The 21,109-nt window shown below is 40.1% G+C and overlaps 1 protein-coding gene across 4 annotated transcripts in view; it reads right to left on the minus strand.

Moving 5' to 3' along the window:
- Window positions 1-21,109, minus strand: part of TOX (thymocyte selection associated high mobility group box) — a 333,028-nt gene that overhangs the window by 259,176 nt on the left and 52,743 nt on the right. Inside the window, exons 1-2 of one of the 4 annotated variants that reach the window (XM_089335278.1) lie at window positions 20,390-20,532; window positions 18,794-18,841 (exon numbers count right to left, since the gene is read on the minus strand). The exons of 1 other annotated variant lie outside the window; for it this stretch is intronic. In XM_089335278.1, coding sequence (XP_089191404.1) covers window positions 18,794-18,796 — 3 coding nt within the window. In that variant the 5' untranslated portion in view covers window positions 18,797-18,841; window positions 20,390-20,532. Of the gene's footprint in view, window positions 1-17,986; window positions 18,131-18,793; window positions 18,842-20,389; window positions 20,535-21,109 lie in introns of those variants that run through there. 2 more of the 4 variants (XM_089335279.1, XM_070075064.2) reach the window with 2 other exon arrangements.

The raw sequence follows: 21,109 nt of genomic DNA on the forward strand, positions 1-21,109 counted from the left end.
CATAAAATCTCAATATGTTTTAAATGTTAAGTTCAAGATAAACTTCTGGACCTTATATTTGCCCACCCGACATCTGTGGTGTAGGGTGAGTATTTCTGCATCTTTAATAGCTTTGTTTAGACAGACTTGAGTTGTTTTTGCTTTTGATGTGAAATATCTGTAAGAACAAAACTGAAAAAAGCACCTGTGGCACTTTGCAGTACTTCACCAAAATGGAAATCTTTATGTTAATCCCGATAAAGGGACCAAATGCTTCTTTGCTTTAAAGATCAACTCTTCACCATGAAATATTTATAGGAATCTAATATGAGAGGCACTGTATTAGATGCTGGTCATATGAAAATTAAAATCAATATGCACTTTTTCAGTTTATGGCATAAAATTATCAGCTACACCAGGAAGATTTTCGATGATGTCCAGAACATAGAGACAAAACCTGCTGATGCTGTGTCTAGAATATTTGACATCAACATATGGATGGCAGTGGTCAGATGGAAAATTCACATTCATGGTTCTTACTTGGGAAAAATTAGAAAGAATGGGAGACCTTCGACTTCTTTCGCAAAGGAACAGGTTTCCCAATATGTGATAAAGACATAATTTCCTTTAGTTAATGTGTAAGAAAGAAGTACCTGAGTTTAAGAAAATATCAATGACAATGAGTAAGTCTAAAACAATCCAGATAAGCTTTGGGATATGTCAGATATTTCAGACAATTATAGTTGAAGTTACAGTATCTTTAAGATGCAAATAGAACAGGTAAAAACAAACACAAGTTACAATTTAGTTAAAATGGTATCATATTTTGTTGTGAGCACTGTGTTTCTACATAGTCTGGGTCTTGGCAAACAAAGAACCTCTATTTTGAATTTTTAAAACTTCTTAAAATAATCTCAGCATATGATAGATGCTTTAAAAAAAAACCTGTTGAATGAAACTGAATGTTTAGATTTCTCATTGAAGTTATAAAATAATGCCGATGACAGAAGTTGAACTGATATTAAACGCCCAACATCACACTAACTTCAGGTTTGTCTCTTTTCTAAAACTAAATGGAGAAGCTGATCAGCTCTATTTAGTGAGGCAATCTAATGAGCTCATCTGAATGATCTCAGCTGCATTTGCCTCACTAGCAGGTGTGTTTGCCAAAGTCTTTTTCTTAAAATTAAAACCAAAAAGATTTATTTATTTATTTGAGAGACAGAGACAGAGAGAAAGAGAAAGAGAAAGTCAGATATTTTCCATCTGCAGGTTCACTACCCTGGTAGCTGCAACAGTCAGGTCTGGGCCAGGCCAAAGCTCGGAGCCCGGAACTCCATCCTGATCTCCTATGAGGGTGGCAGGGACCCAAGCCCTTGGGCCATCTTCCACTGCCTTCCCAGGTGCATTAGGCAGATCTGGATTGGGAGCAGATGATCCTGGACTCAAATCTGTGCTCCCATATGGGATGCGGATGTCTTAAGTGGCAGCCCAACACCTGGTGCTGCAATGCTGGCCCCTATTAAAATTTTATATATTTATTTTCCCCTGTTTGAAAGACAGAAACCTTCTATCCACTGGCTCACCTCCCAAATGCCAGCCACAGGCAGAGCTGGCCCAGGATGAATTCAGGAGTCCAGAACTCAATCCCACATAGGTGACAAGAATTCAATTACTCCAACTATCACCTGCTACCTACCAGGGTGTGCTGGAAGCTAAAATTAGAAGCAGAGTCAGGACTCGAACCCGGGCACTCTGATACAAGATGTGGACCTCCTAAGCAGAAATTTAACTGCTGCAACAAACATCTGTCCAATGCCAAAAGTTTTGATGCTATACTTTATTTTTCCTTTAAAACCTATAAGCCTGGGGCTGGTGCTGGGGTCAGCAAGTTAAGCTGCGGCCTACAATGAGTGCATCCCATATGAGTATAATCCAGCTCACACTAACGCTCCTGGGAAAGCAGCAGAAGATGGCCCAAGAACTCTGATCTCTGTCACCGATAGGAGACCTGGATGAAATTTCTGGCTCCTGGCTTCAGGCTAGGCAAGCCCTAGCTGTTGCTGCCATTTGCGAAGTGGACCAGCAGGTGGAAGCTCATTCTCTCTCCCCACCCTCCACTTGCTCTCTCCCTCTGTTTGTAACTCTGCATTTCAAATAAATAAATCTTTTTTAAAAATTATAAGCCTGTTACGGATTTATAAGCAAAAAAGCTAAATGGTATTAATCCAACATGATGTTATATGTATAAAACTTTGTTTTAGATGAAATCTGAATATTCAAGGAATCATCTCATAACACTTTTATTCTACATATTTTGATGCGATAAATGGTATATTTTAAAAATGCAATAAGAGCCCATTAAAGTAGCATTATAACATTATTTTATATGTATAACTGTTTTTGTACAAACTTGCAACCATGCCAAAACTGTGTCCTCACATATTGACTTGAAATTTACTGCAGTCACTTTCCAATGAATATTTAGTATATTTGCAAAGCATGCATTGAGATTCTAGTCTATGAAACAGATCACTTTAATAAAATCAAATGTCACCTATGATGTAGAGATAAATCACATTATTTATGAATCACAATTTCTGTACTGAATTTTATGACAACTTGCCCCTAAAGTGGCATGCATGGTATCAATAATTTGAGATTTAATCTTCAGAATTAATTCAAGTGTGGATTTTAGCTGACTATTCTTAAAACAAAATATCCCAATCTCTCTACTTGCCTGAGAGTTTCAAGGTGTACCCACAGCAGTGACAGTATTTGAATTAAATTTTCCATATATGCTATTATGTTTTATGAGGCACCAGAGTCCACCTGGATTGAAGCCAGTTCTACCATTCATCAGCTGGGTGACTCTGAACAAGTTACCTGACACCTCTGTTCCTCAGTTTCCTCTGATGAGCCTCAAAAGATTACTAAGGATTACTATGGCACACCTTAGAATATTAGTAATACAACTCACCAAGGCACAATGGAGATTAAATGCATTCATTTTGCAAAATTCTTAGAAAATGTCTGCATGTATAAGGTGCAGTGAAAAATAAAATGTAATAAAAATTTTAAAATGTTGGAGCTAGTGCTGTGATGTAATGGGTTAAGCTGCTGCCTTGGGTGCCGGTTTGATTCCCAGCTGCCCCAACTTTTGATCCAGTTCCCTGTTATGTGCAATAGAAAGCAGTGGAAGATGGCCCAACCACTTGGACCCCTGCACCCACATGGGAGACCCTGAAGAAGCTCCTGGCTCCTGGCTTCGGCCTGGCCCAGTCCTGATCGGCTATTTGGGGAGTGAACCACAAATGGAAGGCTTCTCTCTCTGCCTCTGCCTCTGCCTCTGCCTCTGCCTCTGCCTCTGCCTCTGCCTCTCCCTCTCTCTCTCTCTGTAACTCCACTTTTCAAATAAACAAATAAATCTTTTTAAAAAAGAGCCCTAGCTTCAAATCATTTATCTAGGACCAAAATCTCAGCCTAAAAAATGACAAATATACTTTTAAATGGTTCAAGACTTAGACAAGTCTAACCATTCTTTTGAAATCCATTTGTAACAAAATTAATGATTATTACTTTCACGGAATACTCTGGACATTTTGTGGATGAGGAGAAATCATCTGTAATACCCAAACAACCACACTGTTCAAGTCAGTGAAAAAATGTTTGAAAGTGTGTTGATCAATGCACAAACATTTGTCTCACTGCCTAAGCCATTCAGTGTTAAAACAGAAGCACCCCAATGTTCACTATTTGAACTCTCTAGATTGCAGAATCCCCATCTGCTTTACTAACATAATACAATGAAAGACTGCTATCTCCCACAAAACTGTAAGGACGTCCAATGCCTAGGGAAGAGATCAGCAGAACACATGGTTCGTGTTTGCCCACATTCTGCCGCAGTCGCTCACTCGCGCTGCACTGCCCCGAGCATCTCAGCAGGCTCGTCTGAGAAATATATTGGTCTGCCTCAACTACAGAAAACATAAAACATAATCTTGACTATTGTTTCAGTCCCTTTATAAGACCAATAATTCAGTTGTCTTATATCCAGAAACGCGGTCTTTATAACATGTTCTGTTCTGTACTGACAGTTTTATACCATTTTTCTTTAAGTGTCATGTATTTCAAATGGCTTTATAGTAAGAATTATTGCTTAAGAGTCACTGCCTCCCTTATGGAATCCAGAGAATTTGAATCAATGTGTTAAGTGGAATTGAGAACACATGTATGCTGTTTAAGGCTTTGTACCTTATCTTTGGCCTTGAAATATCTAAATGCCTCATCTATTTCTATTGAAAAGGAAAATAAAAGAAGGGTTCGCTAATGATGCATTAAAGTATCTTTCCTTAAATTATAGTAATTCAAGAGCGAGCAATACTTTTGCCTATTCCAGAAGTGAAAACATTTTTCTCAAGTCAGAAGTTTATACAATACGTTTTCAAAAGGAAAACTAAGTGTACTTTTATTAAACTCTGTTTTCCAACTTTGCATCTGGACTCTAGCATTAAATTAACCATATTAGCATAAGAACCGGTGAATGAAGGAAGAGAAGTCAGATCAATCACTTGTACCAACTTGAAAGTTCATCTCCAACTCAGTTTTGATGGCTGAATGTGTGAAAAATGAATGACCAAAATGATCTAAGAAAACTCCACAGCATTTTAAAGCTAGAAATGCATAGTAACAATTTATTTTAATTATTAATCAAATGCTTACATTATAATACCAATTAATAATTGATGCTATAATTAGCTGTATTACAAACAGTTCATAAATAGGCATGAGTATGGGCATCATGAGCATGTAGGGGTCATCGCGATCACTATGCACTCTCTCCTTCCGCTAGCAGGAAGAAAACAGGAAAAACACATTTACACAACAATTTCAAAACCTTGTCCGGTACTCCCAAAAGTCCAAGATCAGAAACTGTTCTATCCTTCTAATCTATCCATATAGTTTTGAGTCCGTTGGAACTGGCTTCTATGATTTGCATCGCATAATTTAAAATTTCAAGATCCAGTCTTTAAAAGGGTACAAAGATTTAAGGGTTGGCAATCAAACTTTGACTGACACAAATACATTGTTTCAGAAATATGTTTAGCAACATTTCCAGGAACAACAACAACAAAAAAGAAGACCATAGTTCTGAGAATTATATTAAAGGTTGTGGCCTGTTATAACTTTGAAAAAGGAAGTTTCCTCACCACAAACCAAACGTGTTCCACTAAATGTACATTCTCATAAATTATAGAAATGTTCTCCACCATGTACCAGCAGCCACCGCAGGCTCATAAATAGGAGAGAGAAAGCAAGTTCCATCGATCTCCTGGGCTTCACTCTAACAGTCTTCTAGGGGTTTTTCTGGGAGTCCACGGAGAGCTGCTACACAGTGTTTGCTGTCTTACTTTGTACTGTACTGCTAGAGCTGATTCAATGGTAAGCTTGCTGTAATATCAAAGGGAGAGCCATGTTCAGATCGGCGGCAAACAGGTCCCAGGGGACCTGCACTGTTGCAAACCTACAGGAACCTTACCCTTGAACCAACACTAGCAGCCGGGGGCCTGACTAGGCAGATCAGATAGGAGATGGGGGCTTTTCTGCAGGCCTTCTGCTCAAAAGCAACATTTTCTCATGCTTGAGCTTAGAAGGAAAAGAACAAGGGTCCAAATGCATACTGCCCTTTGTATTTAGCCTACTAGCCTTTTACCTACTGCAGAATTCCAGGTAACAAGAAAGGCAGTAGCTTGGAAGCACTGGTGAGTGAGTGAGGATTCCAACAGTCACCACGGATGAGCACCCATCTGAGCCTAAATGAACTGAATCAAAGGAGTTGATTCTATTCTCTATGAGAAAATTCATTCATGACAAAGTCCCAGTGGAGAGCCTTTAGGGGAAATGTCAGATCCCTGCCTCATAACCTTGGTCAAATTAGATGGGGTCAAATATTTTAAAGTAAAAAAAATGAAATCGAACTAGAAGGTATTTTAATTACAGCATGGGGGAGGACTTTCTAAGTGTAACGCAAAACTCCATTTAAAGATCCACATTGAGCCGGCACCGTGGCTCAATAGGCTAATCCTCCACCTTGCGGCGCCGGCACACCGGGTTCTAGTCCCGGTCGGGGCGCCAGATTCTGTCCCGGTTGCCCCTCTTCCAGGCCAGCCCTCTGCTATGGCCAGGGAGTGCAGTGGAGGATGGCCCAGGTGCTTGGGCCCTGCACCCCATGGGAGACCAGGAAAAAGCACCTGGCTCCTGGCTCCTGCCATCGGATCAGCGCGGTGCGCCGGCTGCAGCGGCGGCCATTGGAGGGTGAACCAATGGCAAAGGAAGACCTTTCTCTCTCTGTCTCTCTCTCTGTCCACTCTGCCTATCAAAAAAAAAAAAAAAAAAAAATCCACATTGCTCTCCCAAACCAGCAATCTGGGTCTGCACTCCTTGTACTTGCTCGCTGTTTCAGGAATATCTAACGGTCAAATCCTCTCTGCCCCATCCTGCAACTTGAGACAGACTGCACAGAGCTACATCCCAGGATACAAGAGCAATGATCATCTTAAGTTTCTAGAAGACATCCTCAACCAAACACAAAAGTTTGCTACCCTTTGGAAGTCCTAAAATATCTTTACTTAGAGTAATTGCAAAGTGACATCACCATGTGAGAAGGCTCATAAACATTTATTTTGCCAAAGAGATCCAGACATTTTGTTAACTCTGAAAATTAGTAAGATATAAAAATTTTGAAGATTTTCTTGGGAGTTTTTCCAAACCAAGGGCCCCCAAAATGGTACCAATATTGCTGTGTTGAAACCCTCAGGCAAATATTTGAGACTCAAATTGCTTGGTGGTTTCTTTACAATGTTCTTAGAACTATTGTTATCTTGATCCTCAACCACAGTCTCTCATGTGAAAATTGAAATTTGTGAACATTAGTATTGTTTCTTGCTGCCAGGACTGAATTTGGTCCCTATGGAGACCCAAGAAATAAATACTTAGTGACATGTGTCATTCATTATATGAGAGATGTGCACATCAGTGCAAAAATTCCCACTCCATATTGTGCAAGGGGTCTTCAAAAAGTTTGTGGAAAATATCTATCATGAACAATACGCATTTCAAATTGTTTTGCACCAAAACAAACAATTTTAATGGCATCTTCCACAAACTTTTTGAACAGTCCCTTCCTACCTGTTGAGGAACCTGCTGGTTTCTGATTAAAAAACAAACAAACAAACAAAAAAACAACACTGTGCATGCTACTTTCAATTTGGTGGGAGGAAGAACAAGGGAATGGGAAAAGCAATGAGTCTTTGTTGACAACAAGCTAACTCTCCATTTTAACCCTTGGGAGAGTTGATAAGGTCTAGAAAATCTATAAACTGATTCAAACAACAGATAATAGATGAAAAGCTGGTCTTAGCTTTTTGTAATGTAAGGAGGTAACTTTTATCTTTAAAGAAAGAGTACTGGGGTTGGTGCCGTGGCTCACTTGGTTAATCTTCGGGCTGCGGTGCCAGCTTCCATATGGGCGCCCGGTTCTAGTCCCAGTTGCTCCTCTTCCAGTCCAGCTCTCTGCTGTGGCCCAGAAGGGCAGTGGAGGATGGCCCAAGTGCTTGGGCTCCTGCACCTGCATGGGAGACTGGGAGGAAGCACCTGGCTCCTAGCTTCGGATCAGCACAGCGCTGGCCATAGCGGCCATTGGGGAGTGAACCAATGGTAGGAAGACCTTTCTCTCTGTCTCTCACACTGTCTATAACTCTACCTGTCAAATAAGTAAAAAAAAAAAATTCAAAAAATAAAGAGTATTAAAGACAAACTTTGTTGTCTGTTCACAGACATTAAATAGTGAATTTATACTTAAATAAAAATGTCATTTGGATTCAATATCTAAACAAAATGAAAAGCATGTTATATAACTTCCTATTACTAACTGATCACATCCTGTAAAAGAAAAAAAATCACAAACAAATCATTACCCTTTACCATACCTCACATGTGACACCAAAGCATTTACAAGCTTTATTTACACCTAAGACACAAAGTACCTGGACACAACTCATAAGCTTATTGTGAGCATTAGAAATGGTTATTATTAAGATCAGAGTTGGTGAACTCAAGAGGCTTCCATTGCCTTGGCAGCTCATGACAAGAGCCTCGGGTGATTACTGACGTCATAAATAAGAGTGTCAATTGTTAAATCAACAATGGGAGTCACTGTGCACCTGCTCCCCATGTAGGACCTCTGTCCTTAATGTGTTGTACTATGCAAATTAATGGTAAAACTACTACTCAAACAGTACTCTATACTTTGTGTGTCTGTGTGGGTGCAAACTGTTGAAATCTTTACTTAGTATATACTAAGTTGATCTATATATAAAGATAATTGAAAGTGAATCTTGATGAAGAATGGGATGGGAGAGGGAGTAGGAGATGGGATGGTTATGGGTGGGAGGGAGGTTATGGAGGGAAATGCCACTATAATCCAAAAGTTGTACTTTGGACATTTATATTTATTAAATTAAATAAAAGTTATAAAATAAAATAGAAAAGCCAAAAAAAAAAAAAAGAACAATTAAGCAGCCACTCGATTAAGCCTCTATGAAAGAACAGAACTTTCAGAAGCTGCTCAGAGTGGCTCAGGCATTTAGAGGCTGGAACAGCTCTCTAGAAGGACCCACGGTGATTTTCCAGGGCAGATGAAAAAGAACAAGATTCCAGCATGTTCTCAAGATGACACCGAAGTGGGAGAGAAAACAGAATGAGCTGGTTCCTCTAGGTACCCAGAAGGTGCACGTGGGCCCAAGGAAGCAGAAGGCAGGGAGGTCAGCCCTGGAGACTGGGCAGGAGTCACTGTGGCTTTAGAAATGGGGAGTTGGACCCACATGCTGAGCCCTGGAAGGAGGCACCTTGATCTTTCCATTGCTCCCTTTTTCTTCCTGGAAATACCATGAGAAAGCAAGCCAGCAAGCCAGATAATGAGGCACCTGAGTGTGAGTCCAGCCGTCAATCTTTAAATTTCCAGGTAGCAGCCGTCTTGTGGTCTGTGATGGGCTGCCTGCTTCAAATCAGAAACTTTGCCTCCTCAGGCTCCAGGCACAGGGTGGCATGCTCCAAGGTGACATTTCCCAACTATAACCCCGTCCCTAATGGCCACCACCTAGCAAGAGCCTCCCATACCAAGGTGCCCTGTGAGTTTGCAATTAACTAACAAAAACCCACAATAGGCTACTTTTTAAAATGTCCATAAAGAAATTAAACACATAGATCAGGGTATCCTCAGGATACCCAGAACTGATCTTTAGTCTTACTCATCAAGTACAATTGATGGTTATCTTCTGAGCAAACTGAGAAGGCTGGACCTCTCTAGAACACAGGAGGCAAGAAAGCGAACCCTCTTGGACAGCAACAAGGGCAATCTGACCAGAGAAGATATGAATTCTTGGTCCACTCAGGTATGCCAGCAACTCTGTATTAGTTTGTAAGGGGAAGGAGAAAGGAGTTTTTAAAATAATGGTAAATAATGAATATGGACAACTAGGGAAGTCATGGCCCATTTGCTGTTTTTTAAAATTAATTAATGAATTGGGGCCAGCGCTGTGGTGCAGCGGGTTAAAGCCCTTGCCTGAAACACTGGCATCCCATATGGGTGCCGGTTCTAGTCCCGGCTGCTCCTCTTCTGATCCAGCTCTCTGCTGTGGCCTGGGATAGCAGTGGAAGATGGCCCAAGTCCTTGGGCCCCTGCAGCCACGTGGGAGATATGGAGAAAGCACCTGGCTCCTGGCTTCGGATCGGCGCAGCTCTGGCCATTGTGGCCAGTTGGGGAGTGAACCATCGGATGGAAGACCCCCCTCTCTCTCTCTCTTTCTCTGTATAACTCTGACTTTCAAATAAATAAATAAATCTTTGTTAAAAAAAATTAATGAATTTTGGCCGGCGCCACGGCTCACTAGGCTAATCCTCCGCCTTGCGGCGCCGGCACACCGGGTTCTAGTCCCGGTTGGGGCGCTGGATTCTGTCCCAGTTGCCCCTCTTCCAGGCCAGCTCTCTGCTGTGGCCCGGGAGTGCAGTGGAGGATGGCCCAAGTCCTTGGGCCCTGCACCCCATGGGAGACCAGGATAGGTACCTGGCTCCTGCCATCGGATCAGTGCGGTGCACTGGCTGCAGTGCGCCGGCCGCAACGGCCATTGGAGGGTGAACCAACGGCAAAAGGAAGATCTTTCTCTCTGTCTCTCTCCCTCACTATCCACTCTGCCTGTCAAAAAAAAAAAAAAATTAATAAATTTTATTTATTTGAAAGAGAGAGGAAAAGGAGCTAGATAAAGATCTTCCATCCACTGATTCATTTCCCAAAATGCAGGCAACAGCCAAGGAAAGACCACGTTGAAGTTGGAAGCTCGCACGTGGATGGCAGGGACCCAAGTACTTAATCCATCATTTGCTGTCTCCCAGGACATCAACAAGAAGCCAAAATTGGGAGCACAGCTGTGATTTGAACTCAGGCACTCAAATACGGGATACAGGTGTCCCAAGTGATAATGGCTACCCAGATGCCTTGCCGGCTAGTGTTCTTAGAGGGCAAAGGAAGAGAACTTCAAAAGCATGATATATTCTCATCCCTCTTCTTCCACATCACCAAAGTGAAAATAAAATGTAACTCCATTCTGAGAGCCTGAGGCGACATTCAATTGACGATCAGATGAGCTTCTACAGATTATGGGGTCCAGGTATGGGAAGAAAACAATCTAACTGGAAGGTAGATATAAACCTTTTCTTGCCTTAAAAATTATTTTCTGAGCAATACCACCTAGTAAATGATATCAAATGGAGTAAGACAAAAAAAATAACTAGTAAAATACATATCTCCTCTGAACGTTAATACTAACGTTTCTTAAATGTCCAGACAGTGGTCTACTGTCAACTCAGATAACATGGATTTATATTATTCTTCAAGAAAGAATTCCATATCAGAAGGCCCATATTTCAATGCAGAAAGGATTATATTATTTGTCAAGGAAAACACATTACTCTTTGAAAAACAGAAAAGTTGACCTTGGCAAACTGTTAGTGAAATTGTTCCTCCTTGATTTCCCTTATATGCAGCGTGTAGGAGAGCACATTTTTAGTACTGCTTGGTGGCATTGTTTCAAAAGAACTCTTGTTACTGTGGCCAGAAATGAGGGGGGAATGTCTAGAATATGGTTCACCCTAGTGTTGGGAAGTGACTGAATTCTTGTTTCCACCCTTTCTGATACAGAGCAGAAAAATCTTCTAGAAGGAAAATCCTCTAGATTTTGGTAATAAATAGGCACTGGCTTAGCATTTCTTTATCTTTTAATCATTTTCCCTTGATCAACCACGATTCTCTTTTTTAAAAAAATCAGAAGCAAAGCTAAAATTAAAATCAATGTTTATTCTTTGACAAAAACTTTAAGTTGTGTAACTAGTTCCCATTTGATTTGGATGCTGTAACCTTATTATTCCACTTGGTAGCAGGTGATATTACCCCTATCTTCACAATAGTTGATGTGTTTAATTTTGTCAAGGTAAAATTTGGTCTCCCCATATTTCAACACATTTTTGTCTATAGACTACTCAAAGCTATCTCAACTGATTTACTTATCCCACCTCTTCCCACTTCTTCCTTATCCTTCTGGTTTCCAGTCCTACTACTTACTGTTTATGCTATTATATTATGTTAGAGAAATACACCAGACCCAAAAAGACAAATATCATAAGTTGTCTCTGATTTGTGGTAGTTAATAGAGTACAAAAAATGTATATCACAAAGTCAGTATCTTGTAATTTGATTATTGCTTATAACCCTTATCTATGTTCCTGTGGAACGGTGGTCTTTCTTCTTTCTACTTGTAGAACCTTTTGTTTAGAGGGGCATTAAGTCTATGATTATAAAGTAAATTGAAGGTATATTATCACAAAAAATTTAAAAAAAAAGGAAGGATAAAGGGGGTCTGAGTAAGGAAAGTATTATTATGTTTTTAGAATTGTTTATGAAATACATCAAATCTATTAACTTTATATTAATCAAAATTGCAAAAATCCATGATAAGCAATGTGTTTTGAGTGCCAGTAACTTTTCTAAAGCATTCTCTGTATGATGTGCCAAACAAGTGGTAGCAACATCATAAATTAGACAACACCATTAGCCCATGTTACAAATGAGGAAACCAGGACTCAGAGAGATTGATGATAAGTTGCCAACTGAATCTTACTGTTTAATGTCCTTGATATTTTATATTAAGGATGGGGAATTAAGCCACTCATAACCAACCAATGCTAGCTGTAGAATAATTCTAGTGCTGGGGGGAAAAGCTAACTGAAAAATGCAATAGGATTCTTTATACTCAGTGTTTTTCTCTTCTGTCACTCCCTCCTCAAGATCTTCCATTAAAGCTGCATCATTTTGGATTTACTGAGAAATGAGTCAGCAAAGATTACAGGAAATTGCCATGAGAGTGTACAGTAAGAATGATAGATTACACACAATGCAAAACAAAAGATGAAAACAGAAGATAGTTTCAAAATTGCAGAACAAATCTCTGTGTGTGTACATTTGTGCACTAAAACATGTCATTAACTGATGGGATCGAGGTGGTGTGAATGGCAATGCTTCAGCTTCTAATTAATCAGTGTGGATCATTGACAACAAATGCAACCAAAGCAATTGGTATTGACTGCTATGATGAAAGGCATTTGATAAGAAGATCTGATGAAAAGCAATGACATGGAGCAGCTTACCCCCTGCGAGTGGAGACAGGGCCTGTATCTCAGACAGCAGGCAGTGCAGGTTTAGTCATTACCCGGCATTTCCTCTCTTTGATAGCCTCCTCTTCTGTGATTTCCTCCACCACAATTTTTAAATATATTTTTAAAAATGTTTATCTGATAAAAATCCCCTCTCTTCCCCCACCCCAGAGTCCCTCACAACTACAGAAAGCCCCACCTGGCCTTTACGACTCTTCCCCAGTTTCAGAGTTGGTGGCCAGGGGTTGGGAGAGGAGGCCAGCAGCTCTGAGAATCAAGCCCCATCCTTTCCTTTGCGCCGTTCCACCCGTTGACACGTTCCTATGAAAATCTAAGCCACAGGGAACTCAGAAGGCCCGGAATTAGGGCCTCCAGGATAACACCCAGGAAGGAAGCTCCCAGCAGAGCTTGGGAAAAAGCAGACTCTGCCTGTGCCAGGGACAGAAAGGCAGGGAGCAAATCAGTGTCACTCCTCCGCCCTCCTCAGCTTTTCACTCCTCCTTCAGACTCAGACTTCATTTATTCATTTTTAAATTTTTATTTGTTTCATTCATTTTCAGAAATTCCCAATCTTGTTATTGAGGAACACTTACTAAGCTAAAGACCAATACAGCATTTTGGGATTTCCAATGTGTCTCCAATCCCTGACAACTCTGCCCCAGCACCCACATGACCTCTCTATATAACAGGACCAAAGATTTATGTTAAAAACCTGAGCCTGGGCCTGGGGTTGTGGCGCAGCAAATGCTGGAGTGCCTGATTCTAGTCCTGGCTAGTCTGCTTCTCAACTGGCGTCTTGCTGGCATTACCTGGGAAGGCAGCTGCTGAAGGCTCAAGTCTTTGCCACCACAAAGGGAGAACTGGGTGGAGTTCTTGGCTCCTGGCTCTGGCCTGGACCAGATCCGCGTATTGTGGGCATTTGGGGATTGTATCAGTGGTTGGAAGATCTCTGTCTCTCACTCTCTCTGTCACTCTGCCTTTCAAATAAATAAATAAATCTTAAGAGAAAAAAGAATCTAAGAGTCAAGTAGAAAGGGGATAAGAAATATTTCTATATATTGCCCTCATTGTTTTTTGTTTCTATATCTACCTATCTATCTATCTGTCATCTATTTATTTTGGTCCTTGTCTCTTCTTACACCAGTACAGATCCTTCTTTGGATTTCCATAAATACTCACTGAATATTAACCATTCACTATGTACCTTTTTTGACAGGCAGAGTGGACAGTGAGAGAGACAGAGAGAAAGGTCTTCCTTTTCCGTTGGTTCACCCCCCAATGGCCACTGCGGCCAGCGCACTGTGGCTGGCATACTACGCTGATCCGAAGCCAGGAGCCAGGTGCTTCTCCTGGCCTCCTATACAGGTGCAGGGCCCAAGGACTTGGGCCATCCTCCACTGCACTCCTGGGCCACAGATCCAGCTCCCTGCTGATAGCCTGGGAAAGTATCAGAAAGGGCCCTAGTGCTTGGGCCCCTACACCCATGTGGGAAACCTGAAGAAGCTTCTGGCTCCTGGCTCCTTGCTTCTGCCTGGCCCAGCCCCGGCCATTGGGTCATTTGGGGAGTGAAAAAGCAGATGGAAGACTTCTTTCTCTCTCTTTCTCTGCCTCTGCCACTGCCTCTCTCCAACTTGCTTTTCAAATAAATAATTACATCTTTAAAAATAAAAAAAAAAAAAACTAAAGCAAAGATGATGAAATTTACAAATTGGCTAAAGGTTCCAGAGCAATGTGATAGAAGTCCTCTAATGGAGGTTGAGGATAGAGGATGGGGAAAGAGGAAGGTAGGTGTTGAAAAGAAGGTGGTTAAGGCAGCCTCCTGCAGGAGGAACTCCTTAATCCCGCCGGGCAGCCTGCCTTTAGAGCAAACAGCAACAAGAGGTTAGGTTGAGAGATTCCTCAAAACAGCATAAGCATTTCATGCATATGGAAATTTTAACTAGACAATCACATAAGAATGGTATTTGCAGGCTGCATGGGCATAAGGGAGGAGGCAGCTTCTAAGTGCAGCTTTTATTTTCTGATGTGTTTCAGTAGATGCCTCTTTTGGATAATGATTATTACCTGCTCTAAGTAGACCACTTAAAGGTTGTTGCTGATGGGTGATCTTTCCCATTTAAAAAAAATTCAAGAACACGTGTTGTTATTTTACAGTCTTTCCTGGTGACAGGTTGAAACAATTGTAAATTCTTCTGTCCTTTACTCCTTACTGGTGGAGTCAAGTCCACCTATATACTTTCTTGTTTCCTCAACAACTATATGGTCTATGATGATCATTGGCAAGAAAGGGTGTGTGTGTGCTTGTGTACACTCGAGAAAGATAGAGTTAAAATTATAGACTCAATGGAAAATAGATCTGTCATTAAGCTTTAGGCCAGCTTTTTTTTCCCTGATGATATGGATTAACTCCTTTAAATGCTTTAATTTAATACTTTTAACAAGGAAAATTAGCTTGTAAAATCTACATGCAAAAAGGCATTTTTTTGGTCTTAAAATGCACATTTTTAGCTGATATTATTACAGAGCTCTTGCTACTGCATCCCTATACATTCCTCAACCAAGCTACCTAAAATGTAAGCAGTGAAGAATTTGTAAAGGATCTCAATCAAACATTTCAACTAGGAGTGCTGTGCATATGACAAGATGTAAGACATGGGAATTTGCTGTGAACCAACAAAAATAAATATATCAAACACTATACAGTAAGTGCTAAGAAGTGCTTATTTTTGTTTTTCATCCATCCAGTTAAAAAAATCTGCAAATTTATTTTGTTCCAAAAGATTGAAATTAGCCAAACAATTCTAACTATGGGATTATTTTCTAAAGATACTTACACTAAAGAGTATAGTTTTAGAATTAATCTGAACTATAAAAGAATATTTCAGTTTTATGTTTCTAAAAATCATCACTGTAAATCACATAAATGGGAATGAATATAGACATATTTAAGTAAAGAAAAACATCCTTAATTCTTTCTGCTGTGATGGCACACATCAGGAACTAAGCTGTAAGTTCCTGGAGGCCCTCTGTTGTTGTAAAGGTACTAAGAAAAGAATAAAAGACTTTAGAAATGACAGAGATTTAAAGACCTTTACCTAATTCCCCTGGGATTGTTCAAGCGCTTGGGGTGGGGGGTGGGGAAGGTGAAGGAGGGCAGAAAGGAGCCAGATATTAGTGCTGTTGTAATTACTATGTTCCCTGTGGTCTCAAATGCTAAAAATGAACGTTTCCTCTATTACAAGGATATAGACCTTTCTCACTGCAAAGCTATTAGCATATATAATGCACATGTCTGAAACATCATGGCTTCTCTGTCATTCTTTGGAGACCTTCAGGGACCTGGGTTATTGTACAGTCCTGAACTACAGCCAATGCATCCTGTGTAGTCCTGTAGTTCTCCAGCATATTTTCAAAAATCAGTTTAAGCAATTTTCCCCGCGTTTAATGGCTCAGTCTTTTCTAACAAATTAAAATGTTTGCATTGTCTCAACTCTGGACAAAATTGCTATATAACTTGCAAATGAGAAAGCACATTAACATACTTCATCAAGTGCCAACATCTCTATGAACAAGATAATTTAACATGCAATTCTAGAAATCCACTAATGGAATATTTCTTTAAAAATACATAAACAAGCTTCTCAAAAGTCGAAACATATATAAACTCCTGCTCTGCTTACACCATCTAGGGCATATAAAGTCGCAAGAAAATGAATGACATTAATTTGTTCCTTTTGTACAAATAGATTTCCTCCTGTATTTGGAAGGCAGAAATGGTGCCTTAACATACTCAACATTTTCTCTCTGATTTCAGTTCTTTCCTCACAAAAGTAGAATAAAACAAGAAATGTTACTTCCCTTATTCAGTTTTATTTCAACCCATGTCAATTTAGCATATTTTAAAGTCTGTACAATTTTTTATAAATGAAAGCGCCATTCTAATGTTAATTTGGATCAATCTTCCAAACATATGATTCTAGGTTTCTAAAAGGGGCCCACTTGAGGGGGCTTTTTAAAAGTGAACAAAAAAGCGCCCTGAGGCCGTCCAATTCACATTTAACCTACTTACATGAAAAAGGAACTGCTTTGGTTAAGAATAAACTTCCACAAGCTCAGGTTCAAGCTAAACACACCAGCATATTAGTGAGGAAATGAGACAGCAAATAGTAACTCCTTTCATACCAATATAAGAATACTGAATTTATTTAAAACACTTGGCAGAAATTCTCATTTTAATTAAATTACATTTACTGAAATAACATTTTCATAATTAAACAACAACCAAAAAAAAAAAAAAAAAACCCTATCTCTCAAAGAGGCTAGCAAATAGTTATCACAGCTAGGTAAAATGGAAAAAGGAGCGAAAGGATTGTTAGACCGAATCTGAGTAATCTGGATTACAATTGCACATTAGTTCTGTGGTTTTCAGTGATTCAGAAGCCGTTATTATCCTGTTGCCATGTAAAGTTAAAGTTAAGCAGACAGCAAGTTTTGTTATCAATGCCTCCTTGGAGGAAGTAACTTAGTACAAGCTTCATATTTAATTTCTATTACCTGCATAGTAGAACCCAAGAATATCATCGTAGACTAAAAGCAAGGTGACCTGGATTGTTTCTTTTGCAAAAGAGGACATTGAGGTCCCCCCAAAAGTTAACAGGCTTGTTTTTAAGCACTTAGCTAGGTAGAGGGACTAATTCTGTAACTCAGTGGCTTCCCACTGCTTAGCCTGTCACGGCTGGGCAAAAAGGGAAAACAGTGGCAACAAAAGCTCAGTCCAAGCCAAGACTCACTTTTCTTTCCCTCTTGGTTCCCTCCTCCCAGAAGTACACAGGAGGACCACAGTTCCTGTCCCAAAAGGATCGAAAGTTGTCAAAGAATCACACTGAATCTCGCATATGGGCAAAATCAATCATCAAATACTCTGTTTCCCTGTTTTACTGGAATGTGAACAAAATTTTCCATTAAAAAAAAAATTCTGAATGTTCAAATTCTCCAAATAGACAAAAGTTTGCCAGAATGTTCAAATGATCAACCTCAGCTATGGAAGGTACACAGGGCAAAAACAAACAAACAAACAACAACAACAACAACAACAACAAAAAAAAACACAGGGAAAGTGTATTAAGCCACAGGAAAAACTGAACCACTACTTCCTTACTGGCTATTGCTGAGTGCTGGTGCCCTGAAGAGTGAAAGTATTGTTGACAGAGAGTCCCCCATTCAGAAAAGGACATGGGTTTCATACCTGTGCGGCTGGATAATTTCATGAACAACATATCCAGTTAAAAGCCCAGGCAAGTGGAAAGTTTGCTACAAAAGGAGTACCAGTGAGCTTCCATCAGCTTCCCTCTCCACTAGGAGGTCGAAGTAGGGAACAAGAGAAGGGAACAACCACACAACAACTGCTTTTTCAGAACAGATGACTAAGCACTGATAATGTTCTTATACCCAGTTCTTTTCAGTACAAAGAATCAAATGACACATAAAAGTTAAACCCCATAAAACTGAGTATCTGTGACAATGACTAACAAAAGGAGCTTCCCTTTCTTTCCTAATTACCCAATTGTGTACCCCCATGCCTCACACACACCCAAATGTTGTCTTGCAATCAAAGTTAAATAGATCCCAGGAATTCTTTGCTTTGTAAATCTTCCCCCAAATTCTTTCAGTAACAATCCGTTATGTTTTCTGCTCTGGGTAATGCCAAATTGAACTACATTGTGAAGGCCATTTACCCTCACAGGTCCCAGGGACTGTTAAGAAAAAAGCTACCAGAAATTCTCCCCAAGAGTCTAATTTGCAAATTAATTTCCTTGTTCTCTGTCAGCAACTCTCAACTTCTAAGCTGGAGGGTCAAACTCATTATGGCCAAAAGTTCATGATGACTAAGATGCAACAAAACATAACGTTAATAAAAATAACACACTATCTTTCCTAGGACTGAACCCAAACTGGTAAATACACTGATATTATGCAAACTAATGTGCCTGGAAATTATTAATAGATAATGCGGAGGGCAGGGGAAGTTTTCGGGAAATACTGACTTACATACCATTGAAACAAGTGCCTTTTCTGCAGACTTTCTTAGTACTGCTTCATCCTACCGCAAATGCAGAAAAGGCGGGGAAGGAAGAAATGTTATCATTTTTAAACTTCTAAATAACTTCAAAGCACAGAAAAACAAGTTTCCTACATGCCCCTCCATTTCTAGAAAAGAAAAACAAGAAGGCTGCCTTAAAGAGATGGCTTAACTAATGTCCCAATTTAAAATTGCAATAATAGCAAACATTATTGATTCTAAACATCTTCCCTCCTTCCAAATGCATCATGGAAACTGAAGCTTACAGCCCTGAGAAGCTGCACCGGCCCAAAGCCAACGCTCTACACGAATGGCAGACACAGGGGATCCTCCTCCAAGGATCAGGCTCCTTTCATTACAAACACTGGAGAAACTCATCTCCTCTTAGTAACTCCACCTCCGAAAGGTAGAAGAAAAACAATTTGAAGGTTTTCACCATAAAGAAATGATAAATGTTTCAGGAGACCGGTGTCAAGGTATCTCAGAGAGTTCATAGAAAAATGGAATGAAAAAATTAAGTTTTTTTAAATTACTTATTTGAGAGAAAAACAAATACCTAGAGTTCCCATCTTCTGGTTCACTCCCGAAATGCCACAAACAATTGGGGCCAGGGCCAGAGCCAGAGCCAGGAGCTGGGAACTGGGAACATAACCCTGTTTGCCCACCCTGGTGGCAGGGACTCAACCATTTGAGCAGTCACCCCTGTGCCCCAGGGTCTTCATTAGCAGGAAGCTGGAGTGAGGAGCCAGAGTTGGGAATTGAACTCAAAAATTGCAATGTGTGTCTTAACCACTAAGGTCAACTCCCACTCAAAAGATAAGTTTATTTGGGTGCAATAAATTTTGGAGTTCCATGGAGTGTACTTTTTATAATATGCATTTTCTATGAACTCTTTGAAGGTCCTTTATATGCATGGGTTTCAAAATTTTTCTGCAACCAAAAATAAAAACTTATCTTTTAATTCCATTTTTATTAACATGTTGAAGTGCTGATGAACATTTCACAATCAAACATCACATGGTACCTCATAAATATGCACAATATTTAGGTATCAGTTAAAAATTTTTATCCTTACAGAAACAAAAAACAAATTTCATCCCAATTAGAGATGTGGTAAAAGTTAAAAAAATAAAAACTTCATTTTTCACAATTTAATTTGCCTGTCTGACACACTAAGGATGCTTTGCACTTCTTTCCCTTATCAGAATGGCATTCCCCCCATACGGCTTTCCAAGATGTAAGATCCTATCTGCCATTTCCTTTCTGGTATGAAAGGTATAACTGTTCTATGTAAAAAATTATTATATGTAAAAGAAAGTAGCCTAATATGAAAATTGATCAAATAACTTGTGAATATTAAACCCTATAAATAGAGACCGTAATGAATGCAGTCTTCTATTTAAAGCTCTTTGAAACATGCCTGACACTCAGTAAGTGACATATAAATGTCTGACAGTATTATAATGCTGATGCCTTCATATAAGGCCTCATTTTCAAATATTCAAAATTCTCATAGGTTTCCTGAAAATCCTCATTTTCATCACTAATTTAATGCAACTTGCTCCCTACCTCTGAATGTTGAAAACAGTAACTTTGGGGCCGGCGCCATGGCTCACTTGGTTAATCCTCCGCTTGAGGCGCCGGCATCCCACCGGGTTCTAGTCCCAGGTGCTCCTCTTCCAGTCCAGCTCTCTGCTGTGGCTGGGGAAGGCAGTGGAGGATTGCCCAGGTGCTAGGGCCCTGCACCCGCATGGGAGACCAGGAGGAATCACCTGGCTCTTGGCTTCGGATCAGCGCAGTGCCAGCCGTAGCGGCCATTTGGGGAGTGAACCAACGAAAGGAAGACCTTTCTCTCTGTCTGTCTCTCTCACTGTCTATAACTCTACCTGTCAAATAAAAATAAATAAATAAATGAATGAATAAATTAATAAAACAGTAATGTTTTCAAAGCAGAAAAGAACAAGATATTTTCCCCAATGTCCAGTGATTCTTCTTGACAGGCTATGGGGACAGAGAGTTGAATATAAGAGAATCTCGTGCACAGAGCTTTGTAGATGTCCAGTGGGAAGATGGTTTAAAGGAGGAGGAGATGGAGGCTGACAAGGGGGGACATGAAGGTAGGTGAGGCGAGAAACAGAAGATGGAGAGTGAAAGGGCAGGAAAAAAAAGGAAAGGGAGGAGGAGGAACAGGTAACAAAGATACCAGTTCAGGTCCTGGCTGCTCCTCTTTTTATCCAGCTCTCTGCTATGTAGAAGATGGCCCAAGTCTTTGGGGCCCTGAACCCACGT

Source organism: Oryctolagus cuniculus, chromosome 6 (genome assembly GCF_051225735.1).
Source record: "Oryctolagus cuniculus isolate XC-2025 breed Fujian yellow rabbit chromosome 6, ASM5122573v1, whole genome shotgun sequence".
NCBI classification, from domain to species: domain Eukaryota; kingdom Metazoa; phylum Chordata; class Mammalia; order Lagomorpha; family Leporidae; genus Oryctolagus; species Oryctolagus cuniculus.